This window comes from Mus caroli, chromosome 15 (assembly GCF_900094665.2).
Source record: "Mus caroli chromosome 15, CAROLI_EIJ_v1.1, whole genome shotgun sequence".
NCBI lineage: Eukaryota > Metazoa > Chordata > Mammalia > Rodentia > Muridae > Mus > Mus caroli.
This window is the reverse complement of record NC_034584.1, coordinates 33817728-33836234: the sequence shown is the minus strand read 5'-3', so window position 1 is coordinate 33836234 and position 18507 is coordinate 33817728. Positions and strand designations below refer to the sequence as shown.

Here is an 18507-nt window from a genome sequence, read left to right as displayed (position 1 = left end):
CTCAGCTGGACCTCGCAGCGTTCCGTAGTCTCTCCCGCTAGGAGCTGGAGGGGGCGGTCCTTCAGCTGTCGCTCGCGTCGTGTCCCGAGGGCGAGCGCGCGCAGCTGTGGGCGGGACCAGGCCTGGTGGGCGGGGCTAAGCAAGCTCGGCTCTGCTGCTTCTCCTTCTCTGCGCTTTGCCGCGGGTGTGACCTACCTGCTGCAGCGTCCCGGGCTCCGGTCCCGGAAGCGGGCTCGCGTCCTGCGGTTCCAGGCCCCGGGCCGCGACTGTCGCCACGGTGGCGGCCACTACATCTCGCCCCACGTCGGCGGCGCTGGACGCCGTAGTGTCGACGAACCCGGAGCCCATGACAGGCCAGGGCCAGTCGGCTGCCGGGTCGGCGGCGTGGAGCGCGGTGTTCCGCCACGTCCGGTACGAGAACCTGGTGGCTGGCGTGAGTGGCGGGGTCTTGTCCAACCTGGCGCTGCACCCGCTCGACCTCGTGAAGATCCGCTTCGCTGGTAAGAGCCTGCCCACGTCCCGGGCGGCTTCCCTTGCTGCCAGCCCCAGCGAAGCACTCACACCCAAAGGTTTCCTCAGACTCTACTACAAGGGGGAGAGCCCCGAAGATGATGCTGTACGCCCTGCGTTACTTGGAGCTAGGATTTAGGAAGGGGACCCCGGCTTTCCCTGTATCCCCTAACCCTAAAGGATAGGGAAAGTGGGTGAAGTTTGAGAGAAAGGAGGTTACCACATTTGACCTCATGTTCACGAGTCATTCACTCTTTGGGGTAATTTGAAGTCTTAGGGCAGCCACGTGTTTGGCTGTATAAAGTCAGAAAATACAAGTGTGTGAGCTGGCGCATTGTCCCCTTCGGAGAGTAAGGTCATAGTTTGGGATTAAAATATTCACTAAGATTTCTTTAGTTTGCAGTATTTAAAATATGCATTGTCTGGTGAAGTTAGCACTCTAAATAACTATTTAAGTGTGAATTAAGTATATGGAAATTAGCATTTTAGGAATTAATACCAAGTTGCGTTACATAGGTGAGCCTTGGTAACTATTTAGAAACCATTTCTGTTATTTCATTTATTACAAACTAAATTTTTCCCGAAAATCAAATCGAGCATTCTAATTTTATTCAATTTACTTGATGTATGTGACTTACTGTTTGAACAGTGGAGTCGAACTAAGAAGTACCAAGTTTCTTATTGTTAGGAAACTTAAAAATGTAATTAGCCTAAGATATATAAAAGGATTCTACACAACATGAAATCATTTGCTAAGTAGAATATATTCAAATAAAAAAATAAAAGCACAAATAGGCTATATAAAAAGACTATATAATGAAAGCTGGGGCTGGAGAGATGACTTAGCGTTTCCACAGGACCCACATTCAGTTCTCAGCACCCACTTTGAGCAGGTGGCTCCCAGCTGTCTATAATTCTGGCTTCAGGGAAACCTAACATCTCTGGATTCTGCCAGCACATACCCACCCAGGGACACATATGAAATATAAAATAATAAAGTAAATATTTAAAAAAATAAACATAGGTGGCTTGTATGTATCTGTCAAGGTTCCATATTAAAGTCCTCAACAGGATTAATATTTTGACAGCTAGAGGAAACAAGACATTCCGTGGTGGAGAGCATGTGGTGCCTGTAGAGTGTATTCTAGAAAAGACACTACAGAGAAGTAATTCCATGGAGTTTGATATGCATCTATAAATAATTGTTATAATAGTTACAAACATTGATAACTAACTTTGATTTAACGTGTAAATAGGCATTTATTATTCCCTTTATGAAGCTGATAATGGTAGGGGTTGAGTCAGTTGTCCAAGTCACAAGATGGTAAATAGCAAGCTGAGGTTTGGGTTCAGCCCTTTCACTCTGAAACTGCCCTGCACTTGCCCTCTCCCCGTAGCACCTCTGAGTCCCTGCTAACAGTGACTTGAATGTGAATAGATAGTCTTGGAGTTCTTGAGAGGTAGGTCTGTGGCTTGGTGTCCCTCTGACGCAGCTTTCTCTAGAAGCAGAAGGATAAGGAGCTGAGACTTAGGGTTGGCCAGGTTGGGATTCGGACAGTGCTCCAGAGCTGACTAGATTGAGGAAAGGCAATTCTTGCTACCTGAGAAGATTCATTATCTTAGCGTGAGAAGAGTATTGGAAACTTGTAGGGTAGATAAAGAGGTTAGTAACAGAATAAGGAATTAAGAGTACATAGTAATCCCCAGTTGAAGTCCTTCCCACAGCAGAGCAAGTGTGTGTAGTGGTAACGCCGGCAGTTTGACTGAATGGTGAAAGGAAGAACTAAGGAAGATGAACAGTGAAAAGATGTGTTGGTGTTTTAGTTAGGGTTTCTATTGCTGAGACAAAAGCACCCTGGGAAGGAAAGGGTCCATTCCTTATAGCTTTCTCGTCCATCATCCAAGGAAGTCAGGGCAGAATCTCAAGGCAGCAGCCTGGAGGAGGAGCTGATGCAGAGACTGTGGAGGAGTGCTGCTTACTGGCTTGCTCCTCATGGCTTGCTTACCTGCTTCTTGTACAACTAAGACTTCCTGCAGTGGGGGTAGAATTGGGGGCGGCATCCCCACCTCCACACTGTGGGCTGGGCTCATCCCCACTAGTGGTCAAGAAAATGTTCTAGACTTGCCTACAGGCCATCTGGATGAAGGCACGTTCTCAACTGAGGTTCCTCTTCCCAAATAACTCTAGCTGTGTTGAGCTGACATAAACCAATACAGTCATCAATAGGTATCAGGACTGAATAATGCCTACATATATAATTAAGCCCACTTATTAAAATTACTGTCTAGCAGTGGTGAGGAAGGTTAATCCTGAATACATATACTGTAAAACCAAACAATTCATTGACTCCCAAGTAAACTGGAGCTCCAGTGTTGACAGTTTAAAAAAAAAAAAAAAAGTAGAAATGTTATGTGAGAAAGGTGAAGGAATTCGTTAAGCTTCATATGGGAAGGGCCGTGCTCACTGTGAATTGGTCCTAAGAAAAGTTACAGGGATGCAGAATTAGGCCTGGCAAAGTAGTGGTACCCTCTGCAATGAAACACAAAGTGGCTGAGGCAGATGCTATTGAAAGAGGTTGGGAATGGGCATTGAATAAGCTCAGTGATTGACTGTTACCGTAGATCTTAGATTGAGGCACCCATAGGTCTGAAGCTCAAAACCTAGTATCACACACACACACAAAAGTAGAAACAAGCCATACACATAGAGCACAGGGAAGGGAATGTATTAACTAAGTAAGAAACAAGTTCTTCAGGTGTGACCAAGAAAAGGTGGGTAACTAACCTCGCACTTGAAACACTTTGTCCTGGGATGGTGGGACATAGTTTTTAAAGCCAGTGTACTTGTTGCTGTTCTTCAAAAAGAATTTAAAACTTAATGTCTTCGGTCTTGGCTCCTTCAATATACCAACTTTTTTGTTCAGTTACTGTCTCCTGGAATCTTTCAGTGTTAAACCACTAGCCATTATGGTGATGTGAGATCACTGCTTTCATGAAATTCCTCAGGTCATTTAGACTAAAAACTCACTGTGTATACAACTTCTATGTGACAGCAGGAAGACTCATTCAGGTCTCATCTCTTGTTTTCTCTGCCTTCAAATTCATTCTACCTGAGGACACTACAATTTCCTTTTTTTTTTCAAACATGTTTGTATATACTTAATGAAAATTTTTGCATTGATAGTAGAGCAATTATATTTTTCTTTTGTTGAGCCCAGACCTAGCCAAGGCTGGTCCTTCGCATTTTTTTTTTTAATTAGAAAAAGAAAGGAGCAATTTCCTTCATCAAAACATGAATGTGATTATTTTAGGTTCCCCCCCCCCCAAGTACCTTTGTAGTTTGAGCTGCAACAAAATACCACTACAAACAGTTTGGCTTAAACAACAAAAGGATTATTTTTCTCTTAGGGATTTGGGGACTGGAAGGATCACCAGGATCAAGATGCTAGTCAGGTTGGTTTCTAGTGAGAGCTCTCTCCTTGGCTTACAAATAGCCCTTTAAGCTTAATTCCTTCCTTAAAGGCCCTGTCTTCTGTGTAGTCCTGTTCAGAGCTACAACTTTACCTGAACTTTGGAGATAATACAGTTCTCTCCTGAACAGCTCTCATCCCCACCCTTCCTTCCAAACTAATATTCCTTCCTCCACCAGTCCAACATTTGTGCCCCCCAAATCTCCAGTTTTCTTCCCCAAAGATGTCCTATCTAGCTACAAAACCTTTCCACCTTCTGAAGACCAGGGCACGGCCATTCCTATCTGTTAGCCACACAGTTATCGCTAAGGTTAACTTCTTCAAACAGCAAAGCAAGCAATTGTTTATGGCCATGAAAAGCAGGGGTGTTTACCTTTTGTCTCACAATTGAATTGTGAGCTTATTATTGAGAGAAAACTGGAAAGCTGCCCAGAACAAGAAAATCTGTACAGAAGGAGAGGCACAAAACCCAAGGGGCACATCAGAAGCGTGTATGCTGCAAAATGCCTCTCCTAGGCAAATGACCCTGCTATCTGAAGGTTTGTGTTTTGTGTAAACCTTACCAAACTTAGGATGATGTACCCACTTTACAAAGGAGGACGCTGGCGCTCAGTGAGGGTAGGATCGTGTAATTAATAAAGGAACTGTGATATCCAGCCCAGGCTTCTCCTGAAGCCCAGTGCACTTTAATCTCATTTCGTATAGTAATGTTGACAGGTCAGTGACGAAAGAAACTGACTGTTCCACCTTGGCGTGGCACTGGTAAACAGAGATGATTGTTCTTTGCCAGGCTCCATTCAGTACAGTGTAGGTGGGGGGCAGAGAACTGGACATGCTTACATGTAAAGGACTATGATTTGTGTGAACTCTTTTGGAAGGTACTTTCCACTGTATTTTAAGTTTATATTTATACCCTTTAACCTATATCACTCCCTTTCTAATGGCTACTGATAAAGAAGAATTAGGAATCTATACAAATCACTTTATAGGATATCCTTTAGAGAACATTTTACTAGTAAGAAAATGCGCAGACCAGACAGAGGGAACAAGAGAGGGTAGTGGGAGAGAAGGCTGAAATAGAAACAGTATAAAGGCCGAGTGGTGGGGAGGCGGAGGCAGGTGGATCTCTGTGAGTCTGAGGCCAGCCTTATCTATAGAGTAAGTTCCAGAACGGCCAGGGCTACACAGAAAACCCTATCTCGAAAAATCAAAAGAAAAAAAAAAGTATAATGATATATGCATATAAAAATGCTGTGATAATCTCCTTTTTACATGCTAGACCTAAAATATGGATTTAAAAGATTAGGAACAGTTGACTGTGAGAGAGGAAAGTGAGTGTAGAAGTGATGGAATGGCTGTGAGAGGGATGGCAGCCACAGTCTCGGCATCTTGTACAGGTTTAATAGCAAGGAGAGATGCTTGTGAAGTCTAGAGAGGGGAGCATGCAAAGCTAAATGAAGAAAACTTGTTATTTTGTATTGTGGGACTTTATAATATGGGATGTGGTTTTATAATCTGGTGTCATATGGATGATATGGAATGTTCCCTAGTACTTAATGTTTTACTTCCAGGATTAAGTGACTTCTGAAAACAACAAAGCAGTTGTTCCATATTGTTTTCCTACAGCCTGTTCACAGACCTACCTGTTAAGTAGCCTTCATTTGCTCAAATTATCTTACTTCAAATGTATTTTCCATTTCCTACAGAAGCAAAATAAAAATAAATGCCAAATATAGCCAGGCATAGTGGCATTCTGTACTTCAAAATGCTACTATTTTATGTGATACAATAAAAAGATATAAAGGACTTTTTTTAAAAAAAGATTGTTTAATAAAAAGGAAAGGGTGGGTCTGGCAACTGGTCCTCAGTGACACAAGCATCTCTGTAAACCGTAGTGCCTTATTGTTGAGCCACTCGGGTGGTACGAGCTTCGCTGTAGACAGTTGTGCCGTAGTGTGGAGCTGTATGGGACCCTGGACTGAGAACAGTGTGGGAAAGTATGGAGGAAACTAGCTCAAGCTTAGAAAATAGTGCTCACATGCAGTACTTGGGTACTTTATATTCTGACTGAGGTGTGTATGTGTTGGTAGAGCAAGAATATCCTGTAGGCTGCCCTTCCTCAACTCCCTTCGCGGCTGCCCCTCAGACCGTGCTGACACATTCTTGATAGAGTTGAAGCAGCTGACTAGGATTTGTTTCTTTGTTTGTTTTTTAAGTAATATTTGTATTTCATTTTATTTTATTGACTATGTATGTTTTGCCTGAGTGAATGCGTATGTACCAGTTTCGTGGCTAGTACCTACAGAGTTCAAAAGAGGGTGTCAGACCCTGGAACTGGAGTTACAGGTGGTTGTGAGCCACCACGTGGGTGCTGAGGATCACACCCAGGTTCTCTACAAGAGCAAAGTGAGTTTATTCCAAGCCACTAAAGTTTCCTACACCCTGAGTCATAGTTTCAAACGTGAGTTTATAGAGTTTATAACCTTGAGTATCTGTAACAAGCATACAAGTGTTTTGGGTTAAAGGTTTCTTCCTAAAATATTAGAGGTTTTAGTGTGCTCTGGCTGAATACTTTGGCAAATTGACAGATGTTCTAATTAAAAAATAACAAACATACTAAAACAATTTCCTCTACCCAAGGTTTTCTTGGTGAGTATATTTCCTTTATGGGTTGATCGTGTGCAGTGTCTATATGTGGTTCATGAGCAGCATCCCTTCTCACCTGTATGCTCTTCAATGCAGTGAGTGATGGACTGGAAGTAAGACCAAAATATAAAGGAATTTTGCATTGCTTGGCTACCATTTGGAAAGTTGATGGACTACGAGGACTTTATCAAGGAGTAACCCCGAATGTGTGGGGTGCCGGTTTATCCTGGGGACTCTACTTTTTCTTGTGAGTAGATCTGGGGGATTTCACAGAATTGAAGAATATCCTTGTTTAAATGATTTCTGCTTATCGCCTTTTTTAACATAGGTAACTGATGAGTCATCTAATCAGGTTTTTTGGATTGGCAGGATTGGGAAGCAGAGTAGCTTGTTCGTTCCTGTCTGCCAGCTGTTATCAGAGATATCTGACCCAGAACAGAGTTCTAATAGGAACAAGATAACAGGATGAGATAGGAGGTCTGCAGAAACTGTTGCTTTGAGCTGAATTCAGAAAAGTTGAGGTGTTGAGCTGAGCGCTGTGATCAATGGGGTGCTGACACACTAAAGAGCTCTGCTTTAGTTAAAGCCAGTGCTAACTCTGTGTAGCTCATGGTGGTACTGTACAACTTCAGGAATTCCCAGGGACCATGTTAGTATTCTTGAGCACTTTTTTTTTAACAGCTAAAATAGATTAGGAAAAGGTAACAAAACCAGTTGTCTGTTAGAGATTTTGTAAGTTTTACAGTAGGAACCTGAAACTGTTTTTTAACATATATCTCACAATTTCAGTCTGTAAATTCAATCCTATTAAATGAACTATTGTTATCATGTATAAGAGATTAGTTCTAGAATATTCCCAAAGTAGAAAATGTCTGTAGAATTGAATAGCATAGTTCTGTATTTATCCTCAGCTATTCTAGATTCCAGAATATTCCAGATTGTTTGAGATGGCTTGAAGAAGTGCATTTGATGCATAATAAAGTTTAAATCAGGAGGAGACAGAGCTGGGAGCACCTATAAGCACATATACCAGAGATTCCCTGTTGGGAAGAGAAAGCAATGGCCTGATTCCTAGAAGAGTTTGAGATACACTCCTCATAGCTTGGTTTTTTTTTGTTTTGTTTTGTTTTGTTTTGTTTTAAACCCACCCCAACATCTTCATAGCTTATGACCTTTTAGATGTCATCACTATTTGGAATAACTCCTACTGCATTCCCCTTAAAGGAACTGCTGCAAGTGTGTTCCTGAGCCGGCACACTCACCTTCCTGAGTGTGAAAGAACATAGTCCAAGGCACCATGACCCTGCAGTAGAGGGGCACACGATGCTGCTGAGCATGCTTCTGGCTGGACGGTGTGCGTCCTAATCACTGTTGTAGTGCTGTGAGGAGACCAAGTCAGCTCTTACAAAGAAAAGCATTGAATCTATACAAAACTCAGATTGTGTGTGTGTGTGTGTGTGTGTGTGTGTGTGTGTGAGAGAGAGAGAGAGAGAGAGAGAGAGAGAGAGAGAGAGATGAGAATATATCCCAAAGAGGACATGCTATGTGTGACAAGACTTTCTTACCATAGAACAGTTTGCTTCATGTTAGAATATTATGGGTAATGTTTGTAAAGTTTTTCCAAAGTCTTTGAAGAGGAAAGTGAGAGTTGGGGCCTGGTGCCACACTAGATAGATAGGTTCAGAGAGATGTGGCTTTCAGTGTCATCCTTTACTCGTAGCGAGTATGAGGCCAGCCTGGGTCATAGACAGCCTGCCTAAGAAAACAAAATAGTGGCTGGAGAGCTGGCTCAGCTTGCTGTTCTAGGGAGTCAGAGCTTGCTTTCCCACCCCTGCATTAAACTGCTCACAGCACCCTGTAACTCCAGCTCCAGCTTCTGTGGGTGCACAGATAGCCACATACACATAGTAAAAATTGTATTTATAAAACAAATAACAAAAGCAGACCTGGTTCACATTTCCTGCTCAGAAACATTGAGTGGCTGTGTTTTTGTCAAACGAAACCCAAATCTCACGCTGGCTGGCCTGAGGCTGCTTTCCCTCACTGGGTTGTCCACTCTTCCTGTCAGTCCCCATGTGTATCTCTTTCCCTGTTGAAACTGAACCTGTCTCCATACCCACCCAGGTCAGTGCCACTTCTACAAAGGAACTTCTGGGATCTCCCTCTCTCGGGCAGTTTCTGCGTACCTTAGGACACTGTTACCCATTAGCTACTGTTAGAATGCCAGGCTCCTTGCTAATCTATGAAAGGGGTCTGCCTGGGGCATACTCTTTCTTATCCATCAGAAAGCTGATGACTGCTCCTGAACATACGTTTGTCTGGTGTCCCTTGACTTTGTTTGCTTCTTCCTGATGTCTATATCGACACAGCATCTCCTCCTTCTAGGTTTTTTTCTGTTGCTATTAATTGTTGAAGTGTCGGGAGCCATTTAGGAGTGTTAGGAGAGGCTAAGGCTAGCAGGTGACTTTCTTAGAGGTGGCCACTGGTTTTTGCATGGCCTACGATGTCTGAGCTCTGAGAGACAAGGTCCCAAGAGACTCAGGATTTCTTCTTGCAGTTGATAGGCTTTTCCTGTCACTAGTACATAGTCTAATGACTCCTGGGCATTAGCCCACCCTATTGGGCAGATTTTCTGCAGATCTACAAAGATATACCATCATGTAGTAATGCTATATTGACAAAATGATGACTTCATAGTTCCTGATCATGATTTTATAGAAGTCCTGATTTGCTTCACATAATTTTAGGAAGAAAGTTTTAAGAGGCTTTTTTGTTGTTTTGCCAGAAAGATATAATAAAGTTAGAATCAAGAAAAACATGTGCCCACTCCTCATAGAATAGTGAGTAAAGGCTGCATAATTAGGAATACAGCGAGCCTCACAATTTCACTAGAAAGAGAAATAGGCTTGGGACAAACTTGTGATCAAGGAAAAAATTCTAGGTCAGATCCAAGGATTAAGCCACAGGTGTGCCCTGTGATAAAAGGAGGCCATGTGAAACTGTTGCTTTGAACTTATAATGAGGTTATAGATTGAAACACTGCTTTGAAGTTAATATCAACATCCTTCTGTAACTCCCTCTTTGTGTAACATTTTATCCATGAGGTAATTTTCTAAAGAACTTTCGCCTAAGAAGATTTAAGAAGGCCAGAGAAAAGGAATAAAGGGTGGCATCTGGGACTCTGCCCCATCCATCCACCAAATGTATGTGTGTGGTTTGAGGGGCTCTGCCCTATCCACCAAAAGGATATATGTATGTATGTATGCATGCATGCATGCATGCATTTATGCATGATGAACACTTGTAGAGTTGAGGTTATTGGGCCTGACCTGTGTGTGCGTGCATGTGGGTGTGAGAGAGAGAGAGAGAGAGAGACTACCTGTATAAAAGATTTTAATTCTTTTCTTTTCTCTCTGGTCCACAAAGAGTTAATGAGTTCTGAGCCTCTTACCTGGCCAGAGAGAGGTCCTTGAGCAGGAGAGAAAGAAAACCATTGCTGATTAGCACAAAAAGGTTACAGAAGAGAAAGAAAGAAAGAAAGAAAGAAAGAAAGAAAGAAAGAAAGAAAGAAAGAAAAAGAAAGAGAGAAATGGAAGGGAAGGAAGGGGAGGGGAGGGGAGGGAAGGGGAGGGAAAAAACCACAGTGCTTATTAAAGCACAAATAATAAGGTTATAAGGCCAGAAATCACCAGTCTTTGACCTTCATCTGATGCAGTGTCCCACCCAGTACGGTTCCCCTAAAGGCTGGAGCAGGCCCCTGGCACCAAGGGAGTCATTAGAACATTTCACATACATATTGCTAGGCATATTTTATGGGGAGGGTGGTATAATCCCAAGGTGAGCCATTCTTGGCATATCCATTCTGAAATGAACCTTAATTTGTGGTTTCCTTTGCACTGACTTTTGCTTTAGAGATTATGCTTTTAAATGTACTGTTCCTTCTTGACGCGTGTTCAGATTAAACTTGGTCTATGTTTAATATTTGTAGTTACAATGCCATCAAATCGTATAAGACAGAGGGAAGAGCTGAACAGTTGGAGCCATTAGAGTACCTCGTCTCAGCTGCTGAAGCTGGTAAGGCAATGATATAATATCATCTTCCAAACTTGATCCCTTGGGCGGGGGTTGGGGTGCTGAGTCTGTTTGAGTACAGAGTACAGGTCCTTGCTCTGGCCCAGATTGGGCTTGTGACCTTTTGCCTCCACACTTGAGTTTTCTTTTCTCTAAAATAAAAGTCTCCCAATTTAATCATATGAAGTTAGAAATCTCTAGACTCAGCTGATTTGAGTGGGGCTGGAGAGGTGGCTTAGCACTTAAAGCACTGGCTGATCTTCAGAGGACCCAGGTTAGATTCCTAGCACCCGCGTGGTGGTTCAGCCATCAGTAACGGCAGTTCCAAGGGATCTGACACCCTCTTCTGGCCTCTGAGATCTCTATATATACACATGGAGTACTATATATACATACACTATACACACACACACATATACACATATGCAGGAAAAACACATAAAGTAATTTTTGGAAAATTATTAAGAGATGATTTAGTTATGGTGTTTTCAAATTCTGTAGCTTAGTAACTTTATTCCCTATGTGTGCCATCAAGGAAAAACAGTGAGACTGAATGTTCATAAAACCTATTTTGATCCATTGTGTACCTTGGTTTGTTCATGTTAACAGTTCTTTTGAAGCAAGAACTGTCTTAATTTTCAAATACCTAGTCACATGCAGAGACCCAAATCATGATAGAATTTGATATTTATTTACTAAAAAATTTCTCGGGAAGCTCAACAAATGAACATTTTAACCAGATGTATTTTTTGGTAGGGCAGGCGGTTGGACGGTTTTGGTTGGTTGGTTGGTTGGTTTTTTAAGATATAGTTACATATAAGATGCCCAGACTGGCCTTGCAATGATCTTCCTGACGCTGCCTCCCAGCTGCTGGGGTGTACCATGTGTGTCACCAGATGAGATTGTTAGCAAAATGATCACTTCTGTAGAGATTATTAATGTGCCTTAGTAGACTTTTGAAAGGATTTGAGGAGGGTTGTGGCAGGTCTTGGGCAGGCACATGCAGCTTGAGGAGCCACACCTTGGTTTCTTTCTCCTCCCCTAAACCATAGCCCCTCTGTTTAATGTGTGACTCCGAAGACCTAGTCTCTGCCAGGCTGCATGGTGTAGGAGTCTGGAGAGCTTCGCTCTGTCCTTACAAAGAAGCTGTTCACATTTTATCTCTTAATTTACCTCTCACTGACCACAGGAGGAACTTTTTTGACCGTCAGAAACAAAGTTTTCTTGTGACTCTTGGCAGTGCCTAAGAGCCCACATCTCCCTATTTCAGATACAGCCTCGACATGCCTTGTTCTCTTTATACCTGTGTTCAGCTGATTGGAATATCATTGTCCCCATTTTATTAATTAAATTTAATGCCCTACTTATGCCCAGTGATTCTGTTGTTTTATTTTTGTTTTTATGACAGGGATTCACTCTGTAGCTTGGGCTGTTGTAGAGCTCACTCTGTAGACCAGACTGGCCTTCAACTCATAGAGATCTGCCTGCCTCTGCCTCTGCCTCCTAAGTTCTGGGATTAAAATATGCACCACTGCACCTGGATATACCCCAGTTCTTGATCACGTGGGCCTTCTTTATGCTTATGTGCACACTTTTGAAAACAATGTTCTTTATCTAATGAACTATTCTTAATCTGGATTGCATGAAACAGAACCTTTTTGCTAATTAATGTTTAAATATGATTTTAGGAGCCATGACTCTCTGCATTACAAACCCATTATGGGTGACGAAAACTCGCCTGATGTTACAATATGGTGGTGTTGCCAACCCTTCACAGAGACAGTATAAAGGAATGTTGGATGCACTTGTGAAAATATATAAATATGAAGGTGTGCGTGGATTATACAAGGTAACAAATTATCATGAATATATTTTGAATACTGGAAATCACAATTAATACTAACTTTATTTTTGCTTTTGCTTTGTTTGTGAGACAAAGTCTTGCTAGATAGCCCAGGCTAGCCTTCAACTCTCAATCTTCCCATCCAAGACTACAGAGTACTCAGATGTTTCACCATGCTGGTTTCTTCTTGCCTTGTAAACCATCTCCTTTGTTTCACGACTAAATGACCTCTATTTAGTCCTAAAAAGAAGGCAAACATATGCAGGAAATAATTGAGTGAAACCGAAATCTTGTTTATAATACTGAAAGTGTACTCTAAGCTATGCTTCTTAATTACCGTAAGCTGTGTCTTCATTGGTGTAAACCTTAGTCAGGTATCTTTTTAGTGAGCCATGCCGTTAGATCACCCATTTCTTGTAGCCCTTGGAAGTTGTCTCTGAGAATATATGAAGAAGAGATCAGTGAGTCTTAACAGGATCTTATTTTTACTGGCTGTAAATACACCCTGAATTTAAAAAATAATAACCAAAAGGAAAATTCAGCACCTTGCCTGGTCATTGTTTTGTTTTAGTGCTGGGCACTGAATGCAGTATTTTTAAGTTTTTTCTTAGTGGCAGCAAGATCTGTTCCAGTTTTGTACTTTTTTTCTCTTGCCTTAATTTCTCTTGGTGTTAGTTACCTTTGCATGGCTGTGGCCACAGTGTGTGAGAGAAACAACTAGAGAAGGGAGAACTTCCATGGCTTGCAGTTTCAGAGGTGTCATCTGTGGGGAGGACAGGCAGAGCAGGGCAGCTCCATGCTTGGAAAGAGAGGAAGTCCTGCTGCCCACTGCTTTCTTCTCTTCCACCTGACCTCTCCAGTCTCCAGCTCCCAGGATGGGAATATCTGTAGCTCTGTGTCTGGGGCATGTGTCCCACCCTGTACACACCCACAGGGATCTCCCCAGTCAGGCTCACAGGGAAGACTTAACTGCCAGTCTTTTTCTGTCTCTTTTGTTTATCCTCATTAAAATATGTACATTGTTAAAAATTATTAGTTATATAAGTATGCATACATATATATATATAAATATAACATTTAGGCTGAAGTAATTGTATTCAATTTTAAGCATATAAACTCAAGGTTATAGACCAGGGGCAATTTTATTTGCAACTATATTATTCAGTTCTGTATTTCCTTTCATCATTTCTTACCCTATTCTTTTAGAATATCCATGTACAGTCCTTTGAAATATTATTAGCTTTAATTCCTTACTAAATTTAACTTCCTGTTTAAAAATGCCAGTTCTTGGTAGTGTGGATCTTTTTTGTGTTCATATATATACTATTTAAAGAAAAATAGCCATGAAAATCCAAACAGCTTAAAAAGGAGAAGGCAATACTGTTCTTAAGATCTATGTCGTGTATATATACATACATATGTATATGTGTGTGTATGTATCTCACGTGTGTGTTAAATGTATACGTTTATAATATATTTAATGTAGTATAAGCATAATATGTGTAACTATGACTTATTAAAATATAGATTAAAATGTGATTTAGGTAAAACTTAGGTGAATTTACATGAAGTCATATGAAAATATGTTAAGTACATCTGTCATTGAAAACTGTTTAATTTTGCTTCTCTTGATCTTCATCGTCCCCTCAGGGATTTGTCCCTGGGCTGTTTGGAACATCACATGGTGCCCTTCAGTTTATGGCATATGAGTTGCTAAAGCTGCAGTACAACAAACACATCAACAGATTACCGGAAGCCCAGCTGGTAAGATAATTATTTTAAAGTCATGTCATTTACTTTTGTGAGCACTAAGTAGGTAGAGGTTTTTACAATGTGTTTACTTTGACAACATTGCTATCATAATAAATATTCTGTCACTAATTTAACTAATAGTTAAATATTGTATAAGCTGATGGCACAGATGTTAAATAGAACCCCACATTAAATAGACCCTGTGTTAAAGAGATAATGGTATTTTTTTAGATTTTTTTTTTATGTACTTTTTGCTTTTAAAGTGATCCTGCTGGTGTTCTCATTTTAGAGTACATCAGAATACATCTCTGTTGCAGCGCTATCCAAAATATTTGCCGTAGCAGCAACATACCCCTATCAGGTTGTGAGAGCCCGCCTTCAGGATCAGCATGTGTCTTACGGTGGTGTAACAGATGTGATCACAAAGACGTGGAGGTGAGAGCATGCGCGGGGACATCAGAGCTGCCCCAGGATTACCCTGCATGCCCAGACTGTTCACTCCATACTAGTTTCTAGGGCTCGTCTGGCCAGTCAGCTGTGGAAAAGATGGGTGTGGCTGTCCTTGCTTTCCTGTATACTTGTATATGTCATGGTAAAACAATGTCTCTGAGGCCTGATTTCCTCATCTGTAAAATAAGACTGTTTGGGCTCACAGAGTTGGGGGGGGGGGGTTAAATCTCAAAATACTTGATTGGCATTAGATGTGAGTAGTCAGCTAGTTAAGTATGTTTGAAGCGGCCTGTATCTACTACTGGTGCTGTAACTTTTACAAGTCCTTGTCTCTGAGTAGAAGAGATTATGCATGAGAATAATCAGATTATTATAAGTAGACTTCCCTTGCATTTCCCTTTAATTCTAAAAGTCCTGAAGAGACTGTGTTTGACTTTAGTTCACTGTTTGGAGCAGGAGCAGGGGCTGACTGTGACTACATTGCCTGCCTTTGGCTCCCCTTCCCCTAGCTGGGCGGCCTTGTCTAGCCTCAATAGAAGATGAGCCTAGTCTTAGTGCAGCTTGCTTCATATGCCATAGCTGGTTGGTATCATGGGAGGCCTGCTCTTTTCTGAAGAGAAATGGAGGAGTGGATGTGGGGCGAGAGGAGATGTGGGGTAAGAATTAGGAGGAGAGAGGAGGAAGGGGAGACTGCAGTGGGGATATAAAATTAATTATTTTTAAAAAGAGATTCTGGAAATCTATATGTTAACTTACTAGGCTTTTTTCCCTATTTTAGGTATTAACGAAATAAAATTTTATTTTTATATGAGCTATATTTAGTTTTGTGTACCACATATCAATTATGAGGTCATGGACATACTGATTGCAAACAAGCATGTTTGTTTGAGATAGAGTCTTTGGAATGCCGCTCTCATTAGCATGGTGCTTAGTGTCCAGTCCGGGCTGACTTGATAGGCATTAGACTTGTAGCAGTCCCTCCTGCCTCATCGCCCTCCTCAGAACAGAGATAATAGACCTGAACCACCACATCTGGCTGCCATGAAAGATGGTTAAGTTAGATCTGTTTTGTCAGCTTTGTCATTCACTTAAAAACATCTGAATGCATCACTAAAAACACAGTACTCTACAGTTGTGTTTTAAGGTGTCCTTGCCCCATAAGGATTTATAAAGAGCTCATAAATGGTATCCCTTCAAGGTATCATACAGTGGCTTCAGCCCACCTGTAAGTGGGGCGAGGTTGACTGCTTCTTCTGTGCTCTGTGCTAATGAAGTGCTGATGTAGTCACACTGGCTGCTTAGGATAGTAAGTGTGTATCTCTTCTCCTTTAAAGGAAAGAAGGCATCGGTGGATTTTACAAAGGAATCGCCCCCAATCTGATTAGAGTGACTCCAGCCTGCTGCATCACCTTTGTGGTTTATGAAAATGTCTCTCACTTTTTATATGACCTTAGAGAAAAGAAAGTGAGCTAAAAGAAGATCCCAGTGTATGTTCTTGAGGCAACAGCAAAGTCCTTTGTGTTTGAAGCACAAAGCTCAGAAGAGTTCTGCAGAGCTACATAGCTGCTAACCCCATGTCTGTGTTACAAGTGAAAGAACTGCTAAGTCATCTTGATGTCTTCTGCTCTTTGCATCTTCGTGTGTGTGGAGCTTGGCTGCCCCTACCTGGAGTGGGTACCATCTGCCTGATGTTGCAACTGATAGCCACTGCGAAAATGTATAGGATCTTCCATTTTGTAATTCAGGGAGAAGCTCATTTGCAATATTTGTAAATAATTTGATGAATGTTCTTTTTTTCTGAACTCTCTTGCCTGGATTGGCTTTAAAACTGACCATGTGCAATAGCAAGGAATTGGCTTCTTACAAGAATGACTATATTTCAAGGGTAAATTAAACTTGGAGAACTTATAAATAAGGTATTATCTAACTAGCCCATTTTGAATGGGGATACTTTTGTTAGAAAAAGTCTGTTATAGATGTGCTTTAGTTGTAATCCAGCTGGAACACACTAAGTACAGAAATTGGAGAAGTCATGGATTTCTCTGAGAAATATCTAGCACCTTTGCCATTCCATTGCTTAATTATTTACAGTGAGATTCTGACGCAGACCTTGTATTTTGGCCATCAACACTTAGTGTGTGGTTAGGGTGTATAAAACCTGAACTTCCAGCATCCGGTGAAGCCTTTATTTAGCATGTGTGGCTACAAATCACTCATCAGAAATGCTGGCTCATGTTTCACAGAGATGGAATGTTTGCTGTAGGTTTGTTGAAAAACTAAATAGAAACAAACATTCTAGTTTCCCTTCATTTTAAGATTTATGGTTCCAGATTCCAGATAATTATTTGTCTGCATTGGTTGCTCAAATTCAGGTTGAAATACAAATTACATTTGTCTGTGGCCATTACTGGTTTGATTTCTATGTCATTGTAGATCTCCAGGTAAAAGGCCTGCTCCCGAAGGCTGCTAGACTAATACGAACTCTTCTGATGAGCGACTGTCAGTACTGTTGCACTAGCCTCTATTTTTTGTAAATAAATCATTATGATCAAAGCTGTATTTAAAGGGTTCTTTGAAAATAAGCCTATTTTTTTATATTTTGCAAATGGAATTGTTTTTAAAATAAAAAATGAAAAGATAATTTATATTTACAAAAATGGTGTTTGGTATAATATCCTTTACCTTTATTTTTTAAGTATGTTTGTTTATTCAGCAAAATTGATACATTTTTAAATCACAATACACTGTAACAAAAAGCAAGTTTTTCAGCATTTACAAATTCCTGGCATGTAACTCTTTGAAATTTGGGAACAATGAATCAATATTTCCAGGAATTCTTAGAAATTTCAAAATTACTATTTTAAACACAGTCATGTCTACACTTTATTTGGGTATCTCAAATTTTTGTTGCAGAATAAAATACACTAAATGTAAGTTACTTATATAGTAAGTAAATACAAAGAACTACAGCCTACAGGAATATTTAAACAATGAGAAATATAATTTGTAATTCAGATCTCCCAGGTAAATAACTTCAGAATGTTTTATAAATTATGCATTTCATAGTTGCATGGGGTTCACCCTAATACTTATGTCTGTATGGAAAGGCAAGCTATAGTTGATATTAAAGTTTTGGAAGTAGAACAATCACTTGAGTTCTATCTGCCTCAAATTAATAAGACAATTCTTGTCCTCTGAGAGATTATAAGCTTGCATAATAAATGTGTTACTACAGCTTTCTGTTGACATATGAACATGCAGGGTAGGTAATACCCTGTAAGAGCTCTGCTACTCATCCAGCCACGAACTTGGGGGTACTTCCTCTGTGTTGGGGGGACTGCTGGGCACTGACGGCATAGCAAAAGCAAGCTAATGGAGCTCATGATAAAGGATACATATATGCATAATAGAGTTGTGGGTATTGAATGCTGTAATACAAAAGCCACGGTGAGAGTGATGTTGCCACGTTAGGTAGGGGAGTATGAGAAATACCCAGGCCCTGAAGCAGGAATTAAGCTGGCTAGGGGAGAGCAGATTGAAGATGGGGCCATTGCAGTTTGTTGAGATTGCAGGTTGGAGAGTCAGGCTCACTTCAGATTTTAGTTTTCTGGTTTTCTGTTTGACCTAAGACAAACATTTCACTCCTGTCTTAAGCACCTTTATTTGTAAATGGTGTTAGATTAGTCCTAGTGATTCCCAAAGAGGACATTCTTAGTGAAGTGACAGAATAAGTGCTTTAAGAAATCTGGTGGCACACACTTGGGA

At 41.0% G+C, this 18507-nt stretch overlaps 1 protein-coding gene across 1 annotated transcript; it reads left to right on the top strand.

Annotated features, from left to right (window-relative positions):
- Positions 1-126: 126 nt before the first annotated feature.
- Slc25a32 (solute carrier family 25 member 32) lies at positions 127-18149 on the top strand. The gene is made up of 7 exons (XM_021183331.2): positions 127-500; positions 6723-6873; positions 10615-10700; positions 12386-12546; positions 14191-14304; positions 14582-14727; positions 16077-18149. Exons 1-7 carry the CDS (start codon positions 347-349, stop codon positions 16213-16215), a joined length of 951 nt encoding a protein of 316 aa, XP_021038990.1. The 5' UTR covers positions 127-346; the 3' UTR covers positions 16216-18149.
- The last annotated feature ends 358 nt before the right edge of the window (positions 18150-18507 follow it).

What these genes read in the sequence shown, in the direction of transcription:
- Slc25a32 (XM_021183331.2), top strand. Translation starts at nt 347, where the DNA reads ATGACAGGCCAGGGCCAGTCGGCTGCCGGGTCGGCGGCGTGGAGCGCG. An exon ending in CGTCTCAGCTGCTGAAGCTG is followed by an intron (nt 10,701 to 12,385) that starts GTAAGGCAATGA and finishes ATATGATTTTAG; the next exon opens with GAGCCATGACTCTCTGCATT. An exon ending in GATTACCGGAAGCCCAGCTG is followed by an intron (nt 14,305 to 14,581) that starts GTAAGATAATTA and finishes TTCTCATTTTAG; the next exon opens with AGTACATCAGAATACATCTC.